The 18678-nt window shown below is 46.9% G+C and overlaps 1 protein-coding gene across 1 annotated transcript in view; it reads left to right on the top strand.

The window, feature by feature from the left end:
* Positions 1-18678, top strand: part of KIAA1328 (KIAA1328 ortholog) — a 206429-nt gene that overhangs the window by 101495 nt on the left and 86256 nt on the right. Inside the window, exons 7-8 of the mRNA XM_077463114.1 lie at positions 6709-7286; positions 17210-17299. Coding sequence (XP_077319240.1) covers positions 6709-7286; positions 17210-17299 — 668 coding nt within the window. The remainder of the gene's footprint in view (positions 1-6708; positions 7287-17209; positions 17300-18678) is intronic.

Raw genomic sequence — 18678 nt, 5'->3', positions numbered from 1 at the left:
GATCCCCCTGGCATCTGCAGAGATTGTCTTGTTCCCGGGTAAAATGAATCAGAAAGGTCTTCTGGGTTTTATTTAGAGCTGACAAACCCTTTACTGTGATCCTTGCACACACTAATCAGCTCATGTTGGCTGCTTGCTCACCTCTCTGCTGCCTGTCCAGACTGTAACCTCTTACATGCTGAAGGCCTCTACCAGAGATAGGACAAGTTATCTGACTTGGCTACCAGCACTGTGATTTTGCTGATATATTGCATATATAGAGCTCTGAAGGACAACATTGTACCCCCGACTAGTCCCGAGAAGAGCTTAACACATTCTCTTTTCAGTCCTGTGCATAAGACCTTGTTTATGCAGTTGGGTGAGGGGCTGTAAAAATTGGTGGTTGACCTGCAGATTTTTTGACCACCGAGCTGCAAGTTAAGATGGTCAGCAGCTATAGTAGCATGCCAAAATTTATTGGCAGTTACCAAGGCCAAACTCAACCCATGGAACAGCCTTCTGTAAAGTGTCGCTGGAAAATGATCCTTCGCGGAAGACTTTTTAGAGAGTCAAAAATGGCCACTCATTTCAATGAACCCCTAGGGCATGGGGTAGGCAACCTCGGCATTCCAGCTGTGGGGAAACTACAAATCTCATCATGCCTCTGCCTCTAGGAGCCATGCCTACGTTCCGTCAGATTTCGTAATGAAAGTGACGTTCCATCGCCACCATCTTGGTACACCCCGCACTCGTCCACACTATAAGCCTACAGTCTGAAGTTGCCAGGTGGACATCTTGTTACACCCAACAAAGTCTTGCATTTCGTACTCATTTTTACAAGTAAACTGAGCTTGTATAGTAAAATTCAGTATTTTGAACTCCATGATACTGTTTTGGTGTTAAATCTTAAAAGCAGCGGCAAGTCTGCTGATCTCACAGGTTTGCTAATCTAACAGAACACCGCTACTTTTAAAATTTAACATTAACAGTGTTAACTGAGTTCTTAATACTGTATTTTACTATATAAGCTCAGTTTAGTGGTAAAAATACGTGTGAAATGCAAGACTTTGGTGGGTGTAAAAAGATGTCCGCTTGGTGACTTCAGACTGTAGGCTTACTGCGACTCAGTGCGGGGTGTACCAAGATGGCCGTGATGGAACGTCACTTGTGTTACAAGGTTTGATTGGTTGCCTAATCTGATGGAACACCTGTGACTGTTGGGGTCTTGCAATGTCTCATGGGACTTGTAGTTTCAAGACGGCTGGAGGGCTGAGGTTACCTACCCCTGTCCTAGCGAGTGGGTGGAGGTGAATACCTGGAGTATATAATTCATGCCCTTTCCTCCGTCCCAACACTAGTGGTTGGTGATTGACATGGGGGCTGGAGAGTGCAAAATCAGGCTCGCGTCTACATAGAAACCAGTCCGCTTCTAGGTTTTATTGCCAAAAGCTTAATTGAACAAGCTGAAGTTAGAAGCTGATTGGCTACCAGGCACAGCTGCGGGGGGGGGGGGGGTGTCCCATCAGGGCTAGCCTGTTTCACAACACAAAAACGGTCCATTCAGATGATCAAATGGAGAGTAAAGCACAGTCCAGGTGGCCATTATAAGTTATCCATGGGTTCCATAAATTTGCCATGAGTAGCCGTCGGTATATATGTGATCTCCTCGTTCACCATGGTTCCCATGAGCCGCTGCTTAACTTTGCTGATACCAAGGAATGGTTATCGCCAGTGTCTGCCAAGCTGCCAGGAACACAAACCCCACCAGCTTCCTTTTGGGCTTTAGTCAAAGATGAGATCGATTTGTGCAGTAAAGCTTTCCAGGGGTTACGTGCGAGAGGAACATTTTAAGACCGTTTGAATTGTTGCCTAGATCCGGAACCAAAATCTTATGCCCCGTACACACGAGAGGGATTAAGTCTGACAGACCTCCAAAGGAGTTCCGCCGGAGTTCCGACGGAGTTCTGGCGGACTTTTCGACCGAACGGACTTGACCACACACCATCACACCAAACTCCGACGGAGTCGAACGTGATGACGTACGACTGGATTCGACGTAGGAAGTTCCTAGACAGTAGCCAATAGCTGCCCTAGCGTCGGTTTTAGTCCGTCGGAGTAGCACACACACGAGCGGATTTTTCAAAGGGGACCGGGTCCGGCGGAGTTCCGTCGGGAAAATTTAAAGCATGCTTCATTTCTAAAGTCCGTCAGACTTTAGCTTCGCTAAAGTCCGTTGCAGCCCACACACGATCGGATAGTCCGCCGGACTCAGTCCGTCGGAGTTTGGATGTCGAAAAGTCCGCTCGTGTGTACGGGGCATTAGGGCTTTGGGACATTCCACCAGATATGAAAGGGGGTGCCTGGTTCCCTGCACCCCCGAAAACAGAGGAGATGTAGAGGGATAATTTTGTCTACTCGTACCGGGGTCATATACCAGTGTGAAAGCAGTTTGTAAGCACTTTGAGTGAAAATATTCTGAGAGCACTTGGACTTAGACTTTGTCTAACTAAATTCGATTCCAAGCTGCTTGGTGTAAGGTTTTGCCTAAGTTGGCTTCCCACTTGGGGAGATAGGAGAAGGATGCCAAGGGCCCATGGTATCTAATAATAATAATGCATATACGGTAGGTCAGATATTAAGCCTTTCAGAGAAGGGTCTTTACAGTGGTGGTTCAAATGGGGTTAAGCGTTTGAGGAGGTTGTGTATATGTTGCGTCTATAAATGTTTGGCCGTATAGTGTATATGCAGTTGGGTATTTGATGTAGGTATAAGATAATCCTACCTCCCAATTCTGGCTCCTAGCAACCTCCTTATGCTGCCGAAATTAAAATTCAGATCGATTTCTTCATCTTTGCAGGTGTGCCAATATAAATTTTACATGCAAAAACTATTCTGCGACTCATTTCCTCTCCCCCCCCCCCTTTCTTTGTTTGGCGCCTCTTCTTTAAGAAGCTCGCTGGTAATAACCTTAATCATTTTATTCGGATACGGGGAGCAGGAGCTGCGCATGACTCCCGAAGGGGCGCCTAAGAACTTATTAAAACATTGCAAGTGTTTTCCTTCTCGCTGTCTGTTCCAGCGGCAGCCTCGGAGCCTAAGGCTGAGCGCGTCAAACCCCCAGGGCACAATAGCTTTAACTTGTTTACTGCACTGATATCTATATGTTAAACGACAGGAGAGTTCAGCTTATTGAATAATTTAAAATTCTGCTCTAATTGGTGCCGTATGACCTGGAAAAGGCCACGGATGACGCCCCGGGCACGCTGCAAAATGCTCATGAATAATTCACAGCCAAGATCATTCGTTTTTTTTTTTTTTTTTTTTGCCGGCGCGTCTTGTTAAAAGGCAGAAGTTTGCCCGTAATAAAGGATAATTCAACACCTGTAAGTCTTTAGTTGTGAAACTCCAAGGTAATCTACCTTGATGATCTTTCCGAGAAAGGCGCCAACTTGTTCTTTATAATGACACAGAGGAGATTGTCGGCCATTTATATGGAGCGGGCCGTTGGAACGCTTTGCCACGCAGCTGTTAGGAGCAAAATTTATATCTCGAGGCTCTTGCCTCCATGGATCGATCTAAATGTGCGCTGCAATGTGGCCGTAGCAATGTCAGGGCCTTCCCAGGGCATCAGAAAATCAAAAGGAAGAGATTGTGTGATCTTCACTGGTTTTGTAGTAATCACCTGGAAGGTTTTTATGGTCTCGTTTCGCTGTTAGTGCTGCAGTCTTCTGTGCTGTTCCTTTTTCTCCGCTTGATGGAGCTTTGCTTTCTGTCGCGGTACGTGGTGCATCTCAGTGCCATTCAACCTTTCAGGAGTGCTAACTTTGGCAGCAGACTGTAGCTTGTGAAGCTATGGACAATGGCTATGTTTTCAAGTGGTTGGCACCCAATCCCTGTGTAACTATGTAGGGATTAATTTATGGGTTGTGCATCTTTGGTCTGCAGCAGAAGTTCTCGAAAATATCAAGTTGAAAAACGATGTAATCTAGTTTATTTAAAGCTGTATTCCAGCTCTTTTGTAAAAAGTGAAGTTAAGTCCAAAGAGGTGCATGACATCCCCTGGTCTAATCTCTTGTTTACATCTGACAGTTTTATTGCACTCCTCGGAGATGGCCATTGTTGTATTTCCGGGAGCCCGATGCTTATGCTTCAGGTCTAAGCACCTTCAACATTTGAGTCAGTGGAGCTGCTATGCCTGCCTCTCCCCCTCCTCCTGCCCAATCACAAAAGCCTTTGTATAATGTGAACTCATTCACAAAATACAAAGGCTTCTCTGAATGGGCGTCAGAGAGAAAGGGCTTGCATAGCTGCTCTGTGTGCCTCTTTCTTCTCTCTCACAGCTCCAGTGTCCAGTGTATGCCCCAGTAGAGCCATAAACCTGTCAGATATATAGATAAGTTCAGGAGAGGTTATCCACCTCCTTGGACTTGGTGTGCCTACACTTTTTACAAAGTGGATGAATTCCTGGGAGTCCGCTTTAAAGATGAACTCTAGAAAGATGTAAAATCAATGCAAGCAATGCAAATACCTAAATGCGACTTGGTATCAGCCTCTTGCAGTCCTTGTAAGCAGAGTTCAGTCTGGGGAAGGGATAAGCAGCACTGGGAGTCTGTTAATTGTGCCGCAGTGCACTGAGATGACCTAATCAGTCTTCTGCTTCTCCTTGTCCATCCACAAGGCTGTACAGTTCAAGACTTGTAGGGTCTACCCTATACTTGCGGGCAGGGGGTGAGGTTTGATGATAATTGCATAGTTGCAGCTGCAATTTAACCTCCCCCCCCCCCCCCCCCCCACAAACTGCAATGGCAGCCAGATGGGGACGTATGTGTCATTGTTGCAATACTTTGCAACTGTGCCAAAGATGCCACCTGTCATGTTTAGGGGGCAGAACCACCATGACGTGAACACGTCCCATTTAAGCTAAAGGGGCCATGCCAAAACCACCTTGCAACAGTGTGCAATTCACCTGGATGTGGCACAGTAGTGCAGGCTTTACAGCTCTGGTGCCCGATCTGCTGCCCTTTGGTATATGATGTGCAGACCTCCGTAGTCCTGCAGTGGGAACATTGAGGTAATAGCATTGATCTCTACTAGGCTCATGTAACACATTCCCAGTTTCATAATGTCTTCTGCGGCATATCCCTGGCCAACAATGTAGCATGTCCACGATCTCTGACCCTTGTTTTCTCTATTATGTCTGCAGTCTGACAGTCTCTCAAGCATTACATATATTGAACTTAATGTGCGCCCCTTTGGTAATGTCAGGGCTGCATTTGAGGCTCTTTTTAGCTCATAAGTTAACTAATGCTTTATAAGATTAAAAAAAGGAGGTGAGGAGGCAACACATTGCTTCCCATCCTTCCGTTAAGCAACCTTTGAAAAGCGATCATCTGCAGATCCCTGCTTTTCAGAGGGTAGCACAAGCGTAAACAAGCCCTAAGTGTTAACAGCAGCAGTTTAAAATTGGGTCTTCTGCCCTGCCAGACATAGCGGAGCTGTATAAATCTCAGGGCTGGAAGGGCAAAACTAGAAATCCTTTGCAAGACTAGATAGCCCCCCCTTGTGTGTTTCAACAATGTGTTTAACTTGCCTTGGAGTTCAGCCTTGGGCCCCTTTCACATGGATGTCCTGTTTGTCCGTTTTTTTCCTCCGTCCGTTGACGGGTGAAAAAAATGGCACCCATGTAATTCTATGGGCAAGCGGATGTTGGCGAATGATCATCCGTTGACCTCTGCCTTCATTAAAATCCTTTTTTTTTTTTCGGTTTAAAAAAAGTACCTAAATGGATGTCAACGGCCCCTGCCGGCGTCCTCACAACCAATGAGTCATCAGCTGTCAGCAGGTTTCCCCTCTGACAGCTGAATGTAGAAAACAAAATTGTGGACAAAAAACATGGGGGTCCCCCCCTTTTCCATACCAGGCACTTTGGATCTGGTGTGGATTTTAAGCGGAACTTCATGCCATAAAAAAATGGTGAGATCCCCTCCAAAATCCATACCAGACCCTTATTCGAGCATGTAGGCCTCCTAAACCATACAGGCCACGTGGGGAGTGCTTTGGGGCAGGAGGGACCACTACCACCTGCAACAAGCCCCCACCCCCAAGGCACTTTTCCCCAATGTTGATGGTGACAAGGGCCTCTTCCCCACAACCCTGGCCATCAACATGGGAACAAGGTGCTTTGAGGGGGCTGGTGCACTGCATGATTTGATGAGGGCCAGGTCTGGATTTTGGGGAGGACCCCACACCATTTTTTTTTTTTGGTGTGAGCTTCCCTTTAAAATCCATACCAGACCCAAAGGTGTTGTTTTTCACAATTTTTTTCACATTACGCTGTCGGCAGGGAACCCCGCTGACATCTGATGACTCCTCGGTTGTTAAGAACATGATGGTTGCTGCTGCTTCTTGGCAACAAGCTATTCTTCAAATAGAATTCGGATCGATTTTCGACTAATTCTAATCATTCCAAAAGTTTGAAATTCATTAGAAAATGGATGTACACAACCAATATAAAAACTTAAGTCCGAATCTGTTTTTAATCTGATTTTTCTAACAAAAAATACTGAACGGATGAAAAAAATGGAACACCTGTGTGCAAGGGGCCTTCATTTATCTAACAGAGGTTCCGTTATTCAAGGAATGTGTGCAAGTTCAAGAAAGTTTTAGAATTTGGTCCTGCAATGTGTATTTTTTTTTTTTTTACTAATTTTTCTTCATTTTCTTTAAAAGGTGCCAAAAATTCAACAGCAGCCAACAGCAAATGAACTGAATGGGTCCTACCTCGCTCCGTGCCATAAACCCAACTCTGAATTGGAAAGCTTGTGTTCCATAACGGCACGTCCCTTCTGTAGAACTGACCCCGCACCTGGATGTGGTTTCCATTGCCACCCAGATGGGTACCCTTTGGACAGTTGTGCACGGAGGAAATGCTGCTGCTCTGATATACCAAACGTACGCTGTCCGGATGTGACCCGTGGCCAGCATTGCAGCAGTGCCTTAGATCAGCCACCATCTCATTGCTGCTTCTACCGACCGACACACAACTCCCGTGGGAAAGGTCAACCAGAATTCTCGCTCCCAAGACACCCGGAAGATTGCTCCTTTTCTAGTCGCTCCACCACGTCTGGCTTAAGCAATGGGGTCGCCCCACGAGCCAGGGTGTCGGAGCAGAGGAAACATGAATTAATGTTGCAGAAGATGGAGCTTGAGGTGGAGAAAGAGCGTCTGCAGCAGCTACTGGAGGAACACGAAGCCAAACTGCTCGAGAAGCAACAGGAACTACTACAGACCAAGTTAGAGTCCGAAAGGTGACATGATGTTTTTGTCTTGTTACTATGTATGTTTTACATATATACCTCCTAGATTGTATACTTCCATAAACTTGCTCACAAACAATATAGAGGTTGGAATGAGTAGCTCAGCCTGTGTTTGCTTATGATACAAAGATAAGCAGGGCAATAACTTCACAACAGGATATAACTTACAGCAAGATGCAGTTAAAATATAGGGGTTGGGCAGCTATATGGCAGATGGGGTTCTGTGTAGGAAAATATAAAGTAATGCACGTGGGAGCTTGAATTATGCATGCAAGTTACATGCTAGGGGAGGGAAATTGAGGATGGAAAATAATCTAGGGGTCCCAGTAGATCCATAGCATGCAATGCCAAGCTGCAGCCAGAAAGGCCAGCATGCATAATGCATGCTAATCATTAAAGTGGTTGTAAACTTGCAAAAAATTATATAACCTGCTTCGCATACGATCAGCTCATTATAAAATACTTACCTTAGATTAAAGCTGTTGCAGCGGTCACCGCACACCGATGTGACCGGCGACAAGTCTCCCGGAGTTATTTCTGGGTTTGCGGGCTCCAGAGCCATGATGACGTCCCTCCCACGCATGCACGCGGGAGCCGCCAGTCACGGCACAGCTACTGAAGAAAAGGCACAAGTGAACTCCGGCCAAGTTCTGTCCATTTGCTGTCTGCGTCCTCATCAGACAGACTACCATTAGTCTAATGTCTATGACAACAGGAAAAGGAATAAGGCGAGTGGTTGTCCAGGACAGGAGGGAAGGCAAAGTTGGTAATAACTCGAGGTTCTGACTCTTCCCCTTTTTACTGAAAAGACTGTTTTATGCAGTCTGGAGGTATTTCTTGTTACATATTGTCCAAAAATGGAAAGGAGAAGAAATCTCTTGAGGTGACAGTCTCTATCTCCTGTAGCGTGGCCGCAGTCTCTGGCCATCTCCGCTAGCGTGGCCGCAGTCTCTGGCCATCTCCGCTAGCGTGGCCGCAGTCTCTTACCATCTCCCGCTAGCGTGACCGCCTTCTCTGGCCATCTCCCGCTAGCGTGACCGCCTTCTCTGGCCATCTCCCGCTAGCGTGACCGCCTTCTCTGGCCATCTCCCGCTAGCGTGGCCGCCGTCTCTGGCCATCTCCCGCTAGCGTGGCCGCCGTCTCTGGCCATCTCCCGCTAGCGTGGCCGCCGTCTCTGGCCATCTCCCGCTAGCGTGGCCGCCGTCTCTGGCCATCTCCCGCTAGCGTGGCCGCCGTCTCTGGCCATCTCCCGCTAGCGTGGCCGCCGTCTCTGGCCATCTCCCGCTAGCGTGGCCGCCGTCTCTGGCCATCTCCCGCTAGCGTGGCCGCCGCCTCTGGCCATCTCCCGCTAGCGTGGCCGCCGCCTCTGGCCATCTCCCGCTAGCGTGGCCGCCGCCTCTGGCCATCTCCCGCTAGCGTGGCCGCCGCCTCTGGCCATCTCCCGCTAGCGTGGCCGCCGCCTCTGGCCATCTCCCGCTAGCGTGGCCGCCGCCTCTGACCGCTTTATATACCATTACATTCACTGAATATTTTATGTGGCCCTCTGGTGATGTCAGGGGACACATTTGAGGCTCTTTATCTAGTACCACTATTCCACGTGTTCAAGCTACTTTGCCATTCCATTTTTCTCCTGTGCCCCATGGGACTGTGGCAGGAATTCTTCTTGCTCTAGTGAAGGAGGCTGCTCTGCAAGTGCCCCCCAACCACATGCACAGCAGGTGGTGAGAAGATGCACCTTCTTACCGCCTGTCATATGCTCTCTAAAGAGCAATTTGTATTGCTCTTCAGAGACCAAAAGCAAATGTAAACCAGCCCTTTAAAAATAAAAGTAAAATGGAGTATGTGAGGATACGTGTGAACGGTGCTGTGATCACTCGCTTTACAGACTTACTGAAGCATTCATTAAACCTTCTAATGAAACAAAAACACATCAACTACCCCTATTATCTTTTCTTTAGGGCATTTATGTGAGAATGGCCCGGGTGACGTAATTGGTGTGTTTCATCACACGGTGGTTTATGAATCGCTAGGCGCAGCTGCCCCCCCTTAAGCTATAATGAAGCTCCGACTATAACTGCTCACGCGGATCTATAGACTAGAGGATGACGGATCAGCGTGGAATCTGCCCGGTGACAGCAGCTCACATTTATGTGGAATTATCACCGAAGGGCAGGGTGAGAAGTTACCGGATAATGCGTCTGCGCTCAGGAGGCGGCTTCATGCTCTGTGATGGAGAATAATGTGATTGCATTGCGCTCTCGCTGCCGGATCGTTTTCCTAAGCGTTTGCGTTCATGTACTAGCACATCGTCAGTGTATCTGAGCGTCTCTCATGGATATGTATATAGTGTGAGTGGACGCTGACACCCATTAATGGTTTGTGGTGCCAAAAGCATTGCATTGGCTTGCCAGTCAGGCAATCGCTGTGATTGGTGATCATGTGATCAGGGAGCCTGCTCCACTGGCTCTTGATTGTAAACCATGGGTGCCCAACCTGTGGCCCTCCAGCTGTTGCTAAACGACAAGTCCCATGAGGCATTGCAAGCTTCTGACAGTTACAAGCATGACTGCCAAAGGCATGATGGGATTTGTAGTTCCACAACAACTGGAGGGCCACAGGTTCAGCACCCATGTCGTATATATGGTGACAGCTCCCGGCACAAGCAAGGGACCCTAGCTATACACTATTACCAAAAGTATTGGGACACATGAACTGTAATGGCGTCTTAGTCCACAGGGTTCAATATTGAGTTGGCCCACCCGTTGACGCCCCCAAACTGTCTTTATGGACCTTGCTTTGTGCGCAGTCATGTTGGAACAGGAAGGAGCCATCTCCAAACTGTTCCCACAAAGTTGGGAGCATGAAGTTGTCCAAAATGTCGCTGACGCTTTAAGAGTTTTCTTCACTGGAACTAAGGGGCCGATCCCAACCCCTGGGAAAACAACCCCACACCATAATCCCCTCTCCGCTGAATGATTTGGACCAGTGCACAAAGAAAGGTCCATAAAGACATGGATGAGCGGGTTTAGGGTGGAGGAACTTGACTAGCCTGCACAGAGTCCTGACATCACCCTGATAGAACACCTTTGGGATTAATTAGAGTGGACACTGTGATCCGGGCCTTCTCATCCAACATCAGTGTCTGACCTCGCCAATGCGCTTCTGGAAGAATGGTCAAACATTCCCATAGACACACTCCTAAACCTTGTGGACGGCCTTCCCAGAAGAGTTGAAGCTGTTATAGCTGCAAAGGGTGGGCCAACCCAATATTGAACCCTACAGACTAAGACTGGGATGCCATTAAAGTTCCTGTGCGTGTAAATGCGGGTGTCCCAATACTTTTGGTAATATAGTGTATGTGTCAGCTCGGTGTTATAACCACACCGCTGTGCTGCCTCATATATGCCTGTGTTCAATCCATGTTAAAGAACAATCCCTCACCCCCACTCAATACTCTTGCCTCTCTGTCCCTCTGTTTAGAGCCAAGGAGTCCAAACCCAGTTTAAGGAAGCACCATATTGGAGCTTACATAGGGTTAAAGCCCAGCGCTGGTTCAAATTAAAATGGTTATCCTGCAATACACACTTTCAATCTGGAACTGTCCCTTGTAGTACTTCATTTTTTCCACAGGATCTTTTTTTTTTTTTTTCTTTTTTTTGCAGAGTTCCAAAAATTCTGCCACTTTGTAAAAAGTGAAGGCCCTCTTATTTAGGTTTATATCTGGCAGGTTCATTAGTGTGCAGAGAATTACACTCAAGGCAATGAGAGAGGTGAAAGGTACACAAGAGCAGTTATGCCCAACACCCCCTCTCTGCTTGCCCATTCAGAGAAGCCTTTGTATTTTGTGAACGTGGTTATATAATACAATGGCTTCTGTGAATGGACAGGAGGAGGGGGTATGCATAGCAGCTGCTCCGGCTCTCCTGTTCAAGATGCACAGCTCAGAAGGATCAGTGTCGCTGTCTGAGAACTACAGTGATGGCTAAATTCAATGAGTACTATAAAGCCGTCCAATTTAAATAATGGAGATGAGCCCAGGAAGTGCCATGCACCTCGCTGGACTTGACTCATAGTTTGCCTTCAATTTTTATGCAGGAGCTGAATTCCTGGAATTCAGCTTTAAAGTGGCGTGATACCCAGAGGAAGACTAAGGACATATTTTGACTACCTGGGGTCAATGGGTTTGCAAGCTGACATGGTGTCATGTGGTGCTTTCATTCAGCGTATTGATGCAGAGAGTGGCGCCGAAGTCCTCACAAATGCTCCACTTTCTGCATCAGAGGACCACCCTCTGCCAGGAGAAGACTAAAGGGCACCCTCCACACAGCATGTGAATAGATCACTTAGTTTGATCTTTCATAATGGAAAAGGGCTTAGAGTAGCGGGGAGCACAGTGGAAATATCGGGCATGAGGGGTGTTCTTTCAAGAGAACCTGTCACTTTTCCGAGAATGGACAAAATGGTAGTGACTCTTTAACCGAATAATGGTTATAGTGGAGTCGCCAAGTTCTGGGAGGGCATCTATTGACATCCTCCCAGAACTGTGCCCCCCTGGGGCGTGCATCCGGCAGACACAGCTGATCACAATTCGGGGTAAAGTGCCAATCACATCAGCCCTTCACCTCGTGATCAGCTGTGTCCAATCAAGTAAACACTCTTGCTGGTTATCGGCATTGCTTTCCTCACGCTTTCACAGCGTGAGGAGAGCTGACAACTGGCAAGCCTCATTAGCGCCCACCGGTGCCGCCTCATTAGCGCCCACCGGTGCTGCCTCATTAGCGCCCACCGGTGCTGCCTCATTAGCGCCCACCAGTGCTGCCTCATTAGCGCCCACCAGTGCTGCCTCATTAGCGCCCACCAGTGCTGCCTCATTAGCGCCCACCAGTGCCGCCTCATTAGCGCCCACCAGTGCCGCCTCATTAGCGCCCACCAGTGCCGCCTCATTAGCGCCCACCAGTGCCGCCTCATTAGCGCCCACCAGTGCCGCCTCATTAGCGCCCACCAGTGCCGCCTCTTCACACATCAGTTCCGGAGAAAAACGATCTGTTTGCAAAATGTTATAACAAACTAAGAAAAAAGTTTTCAAAATTGTAGGTCTTTTATTGATACCCAGGGGTCTAATATTAAACCCAGTGGTGATTAAATGCCAACAAAAGGAAGCTCTATTTGTATAAACAAAAATGATACAAATGTCATACGGGTACAGTGTTTCATGACCGCATAATCGCCATTTAAAGTGTGACAGCGCTGAAAGCTGAAATTTTTCCTGGGCAGGAAGGGGGTGAAAGTGCCCGGTAGGCAAGTGGTTAAAGCCCGAATCCAGCGAAAAGTTTTTTTGTGTTAGAAGGTTTAGAACCCGTGTGACCTTCTCCCCGACATCCATCACCAGGACAGGAAGTGAGTGGAGATTTCCTAGAGATGAAATAATCCTGAAGTAGGTTTTAAAACCTTCCAAAATCTACTATTTTCAAACTTTTATTTCTGCCGTGGATTTAACGGTTTGCTTGAAGTTCCAGTCTGAAGTATAACTAACTACACATTGACTATAAATTATGCATCTCTACTTATCTCTGCAACCTTTGATAAATGCCAGTGTGATGGGATACCTTTACTAAAGGTCAGTGATATTTCAAGTAATGTGCACTGAAATCTCCCAGAGCGGTTTGTATCCTGCTCCACCGTCAACCAGCTGCTCCCACCCCCCCACTAGAGGGCACTGTTAGGAGACCCGCTCACTCCCAGGGGCAGCATTCTTTCCAGTAGACACAGAACCCACGGGCCGTAGTCAGTGCTGCTCTATCTTTTGAACTTCTCTTGGTAGGATTTGAAATCTGTGGGTATTTAAGTGGCACGTGTTGGCATAACCATGGCAACAAAAGGGTAAAAGCTACTGGTAGGCAGCTGCCAATAAGTTTTAGCTATATAGCATTCCAATGTGCACCTCCTTTGTGTTGGTGATTATCTTCAGGGCGAGACCCTGATCATCTACCACCCACCCCCATCCCCACTGAGGCCCCCCACCGGCCCCTGTGGTGTTCTCATAGAAAAGAGTTGTGGCCAATTCAGATTTTTAGTAGCAGACAGATATTCGTTAAAGATGGAGCTCATTCAGAAAATATTGGCATTTTTTGTTGCCTCACAATCCTGGAATTAACATGGATTGTTTGAGGATTTGCATCATTTAAGATTTTACAGAACTTGCCCACAGCTTTGAAGATGATTTATTTTATTTTTTATTGTAAAGGAGACAACAAATAGGACAAAATAACAGAAAAAGTAAATGTGCATAACTATTCACCCCCCTAAAGTTAATACTTTGTAGAGCCACCTTTTTGCGGCTATCAAAGCTCCAAGTCTCTTTGGATAAGTCTCTATGATCTTGCCACATCTTACCACTGGGATTTTTGCCCATTCCTCCTTGCAAAACTGCTCCTTCCACTTGGATGGTTTGCGCTTGTGAACAGCAATCTTTAAATCTGACCTCAGATTTTCTATTGGATTGAGTTCTGAGCTTTGACTAGGCCATTCCAACACATTTACATGTTTCCCCTCAAGTGTTGCTTTAGCAGTGTGTTTGGGGTCATTGTCCTGCTGGAAGGTGAACCTCCTTCCTAGCCTCAAATCACACACAGAGTGGTGCAGGTTTTGCTCAAGACTATACCTGTATTTATCTTCATCTTTCCCTCAACTCTGACCAGTTTCCCAGTCCCGACTGCTGAATAACATCCCCACAGCATGATGCTGCCACCACCATGTTTCACGGTGAGGATGGTGTTCTTTCGGTGATGTGATGTGTTGGGTTTGCTCCAAACATACCGTTTTCTTTGATGGCCAAAAAGTTCAATTTTAGCCTCATCAGATCAGAGCACCTTCCTCCATACATTTTGGGAGTCTCCCACATGCCTTTTCACAAATTCAAAATATGCCATTTTGTTTTTTACTGAAAGTAATGGCTTTCTTCTGGCCACTCTGCCATAAAGCCCAACTCTATGGAGCGTACGGCTTATTGTCATCCTATGTACAGATACTCCAGTCTCTGCTGTGGATCTCTGCAGCTCCTCCAGGGTTACCTTAGGTCTCTGTGCTGCCTCTCTGATTATTGCCCTCCTTGCCCGGTCTGTGAGTTTTGGTGGGCGGCCGTCTCTTGGCAGGTTTGCTGTAGTGCCATGTTCTTTCCATTTGGGTATGATGGATTTGATGGTGGTCCTAGGGATCATCAAAGATTTAGATTTTTTTTTTTTTATAACCTAACCCTGACTTGTACTTCTCAACAACATTGTCCCTTACTTGTTTGGAGAGTTCCTTGGTCTTCATGGCAGTGTTTGGTTAGTGGTGCCTCTTGCTTAGGTGTTGCAGCCTCTGGGGCCTTTCAAAAAGGTGTGTATATGTAATGACAGATCATGTGACACTTAGATTGCACGCAGGTGGACATCATTTCACTAATTATGTGACGTCTGAAGGTAATTGGTCGCACCAGAGCTTTTTATAGGCCTCATAACAAAGGGGGTGAATACATGCGCACATGCCAATTATTTTTTTATTTCTGAAAAATAGTTTTTTGTATATATTTTTCTAATTTTACTTCACCAACTTAGACTATTGTGTTCTGATCCATCACATATAAAAAACATTGAACTAAAGGCTGTAATGTAACAAAATAGGTAAAAAGCCAAGGGGGTGAATACTTTTGCAAGGCACTGTATTAAGTATCTCACAAAAGTAAGTACACCCTTCACATTTATGTAAATATTTTATTATATCTTTTCATGTGACAACACTGAAGAAATGACACTTTGCTACAATGTAAAGTAGTGAGTGTACAGCTTGTATAACAGTGTAAATTTGCTGTCCCCTCAAAATAACTCAACACACAGCTATTAATGTCCCCTAAGTGAAAATGTCCAAATTTGGCCCAATTAGGCATTTTCCCTCCCTGGTGTCATGTGACTCATTAGTGTTACAAGGTCTCAGTGTGAATGGGGAGCAGGTGTGTTAAATTTGGTGTGCTCGCTCATACTGGTTACTGGACGTTTAACATGGCATCTCATGGAAAATAACTTTCTGAGGATCAGTAAAAAATAATTGTTGCTCTACATAAAGATGGCCTAGGCCAGTGATGGCGAACCTTGGCACCCCAGATGTTTTGGAACTACATTTCCCATGATGCTCTAGCACTCTGCAGTGTAGTGGAGCATCATGGGAAATGTAGTTCCAAAACATCTGGGGTGCCAAGGTTCGCCATCACTGGCCTAGGCTATAAGAAGACCAAAAGAAGGCCAAAACCATACAGAGGTTTAACAGGACAGGTCTTGCCATGGTCGACCAAAGAAGTTGAGGTCACGTGCTCAGCGTCTTATCCAGAGGTTGTCTTTGAAAAATAGATGTATGAGTGCTGCCAGCATTGCTGCAGAGATGGAAGGGGTGAGGCATCAGCCTGTCAGTGCTCAGACCATACGCTGCACACTGCATCAAATTGGTCTGCATGGCTGTTGTCCCAGAAGGAAGCCTCTTCCAAAGATGATGCACAAGAAAGCCTACAAATCGTTTGCTGAAGACAAGCAGACTAAGGACATGGATTACTGGAGTACAAAGACAAGTGTGTCTTGCCTACAGTCAAGCATGGAGGTGGGAGTGTCATGGTCTGGGGCTGCATGAGTGCTGCCGGCACTGGGGAGATACAGATCATTGAGGGAACCATGAATGCCAACATGTACTGTGACATACTGAAGCAGAGCATGATCCCCTCCCTTCAGAGACTGGGCCGTAGGGCAGTATTCCAACATAACGACCCCAAAGACACCTCCAAGATGACCACTGCCTTGCTAAAGAAGCTGAGGGTAAAGGTGATGGACTGGCCAAGAATGTCTCCGGTCCTAAACCCTATTGAACATCTGTGGGACATCCTCAAATGGAAGGTGGAGGAGCACAAAATCTCTAACATCCACCAGCTCCGTGATGTCATCATGGAGGAGGGGAAGAGGACTCCGGTGGCAACCTGTGAAGCTCTGGTGACCTCCATGCCCAAGAGGGTTAAGGCAGTGCTGGAAAAAAATGGTGGCCACACAAAATATTGACACTTTGAGCCCAATTTGGACATTTTCACTTTAGGGTTGTGCTCGCTTTTGTTGCCAGCGGTTTAGACATTAATGGCTGTGTGCTGAGTTATTTTGAGGGGACAGCAAATTTACACTGTTATACAAGCTGTACACTCACTACTTTACATTGTAGCAAAGTGTCATTTCTTCAGTGTTGTCACATGAAAAGATATAATAAAATATTTACATAAATGTGAAGGGTGTACTTACTTTTGTGAGATACTTAATACAGTGCCTTGCAAAAGTATTCACCCCCTTGGCTTTTTACCTATTTTGTTACATTACAGCCTTTAGTTCAGTGTGGTATGTGTGTGTGTATGTGTATATGTGTGTATGTATGTGTATGTGTGTGTATATATATATATATCTCCTGGTAAGTCTTTGTTTTTATAGTTGCATTAAAGCCAAGCCAAACTTTTTTGTTTCTTAAATGTAGTGAATACACTCTCTCTCCAAGTGCATCAAAAGAAAATGATCCCTTAAAGATTTTCTTTGGAAAGCAGCTACAGCCTGAGTAGATAATCCTGTCCCCTGCCAGCATGCTGTGTAGAAGGACCCTTGCTCTCTCTGCTAAAGTGGTAGTGTCTGCAGAAGTTGGACACACTCCCCGACCTACAGCGCAGTGATCCAAAAGATTGAGCGTTCATATCTGGCTCAGCGGGGGGGGGGGGGGGTACACACCTCTGCAGATAGACTAATGCTTCTCCACAGAGAGCAAAGTTTCTTCTGGCAGGGGACAGACTTTTCTACCTTTTTTTTTTTTTTTTTTTTTTTCATTTCAACTGGGCTTTAATTCTCCCTATTGTTTTTCTTTCCTAGAACTCCTTTGGCCATACAGACTAGAGAGGCTGCTGTTACAACCACACCTTCTCTAGGCGCTGTCCCGAAATGCAACGGTTCTTTGTGCAGGTGAGTAAAATGAGAAGCTGACGTGTTTTTTTTTTTGTTTATTTATATTTAATATATGGATTTTTATATGTTGATGTGTTGTCTTATTCTGTACTTTAAAATCTTCAATTGTCAGAAATGACATCTATGACCATCATGGGGAACCCCTGTGTCCCTCAATTTACCTCGTGACAGTGGGTTTTTAGAGTTTTTAGCATTTGTTATGGGCCAGATGATGTTTATACAATGAGCATTTCAAGGTTTCTAAACTGCTGAAAAGAAGTGACTTACAATAAAAACTCACTGTGAAAACGTACCTTTCCCGCATCTCCAGAATGAGGATCCATTGGATAGAAATCCTCCCTTGTGGTCTGCAGGAGAAACTTTCACTTTGGGATTTCCTGGGTCACCCAGAGCTCCCATAGGCTCCTCTCGCTCACCTCCATGTCCTTACAGGGTACAGCAGTGACGTGGGGGGCAGCAGAAGGAACCAGAGGGGACTGCAGGGGACCTTAGAAGGCCAACATTCCTCAAGGTTTCTAGCATACGTTCACCATGTTACCAGTGCAGCAGCCTTTGTGTATGGGAGAAATTGCAGCTGTCAATTTTTTAAATCGATGGCTCTGTGTGTGAATGAACTACGAGCCTAGATTGCACGATTAATCTAGGCACTATACGTCCTCCCTTGCAGTAGGGCTGCACCCACACTTCAAGGGTTAACTGTTCATTGCAGTCTAGGGCAGTGGTCTCAACTGTTACCTGTGGGATGTATGCGGCCCTTTACTTATCTTTACATGGCCCTTTGGGGTACTTATTCCTCCCACTGATACCAATGAGGCACCAGTCTTTCCACGAACACCAACAGTTGAGCACAATTCCCACTGGTGCCAACAATAGGGGCCCAAATCCTCCCGTTGGCACAGACAATGGGGGGGCCTTCCTCCCGCCGACGTGGTCAGAGGGCATTCCTCCTCCAGACGCGGTCGGGGGGCATTCCTCCCACTGGCGCGATTGATTGGGGGGCGGCATTCCTCTTGCCGACACCATCGATGGGGGGGGGGGGCATTCCTCTTGCCGACGCTGTCGAGGGGGGGGGGCATTCCTCTTGCCGACGCCGTCGATGGGGGGGGGGGGGGGCGGCGGCATTCCTCTTGCCGACGTCTTCGATTGGGGGGGGGGGCGGCGGCATTCCTTTTGCCGACGTCTTCGATTGGGGGGGCGGCATTCCTTTTGCCGACGTCTTCGATTGGGGGGGCGGCATTCCTTTTGCCGACACCGTCGATATGGGGGGGGGGGGCATTCCTGCCGCTGACAACGTAGATTGGGGGGCCTTCCTCCCGCCGACACGGTCGATATGGGGGGGAAGCATTCCTCCCGCTGACGCAGTCGATGGGGGGGCA

Source organism: Lithobates pipiens, unplaced genomic scaffold (genome assembly GCF_037356315.1).
Source record: "Lithobates pipiens isolate NorthernLeopardFrog02 unplaced genomic scaffold, aLitPip1_a1.2 Scaffold_3, whole genome shotgun sequence".
Taxonomy (NCBI): Eukaryota; Metazoa; Chordata; class Amphibia; order Anura; family Ranidae; genus Lithobates; species Lithobates pipiens.
The sequence above is the reverse complement of the archived record's forward strand: the minus strand, read 5'-3'. Positions and strand labels throughout refer to the sequence as shown.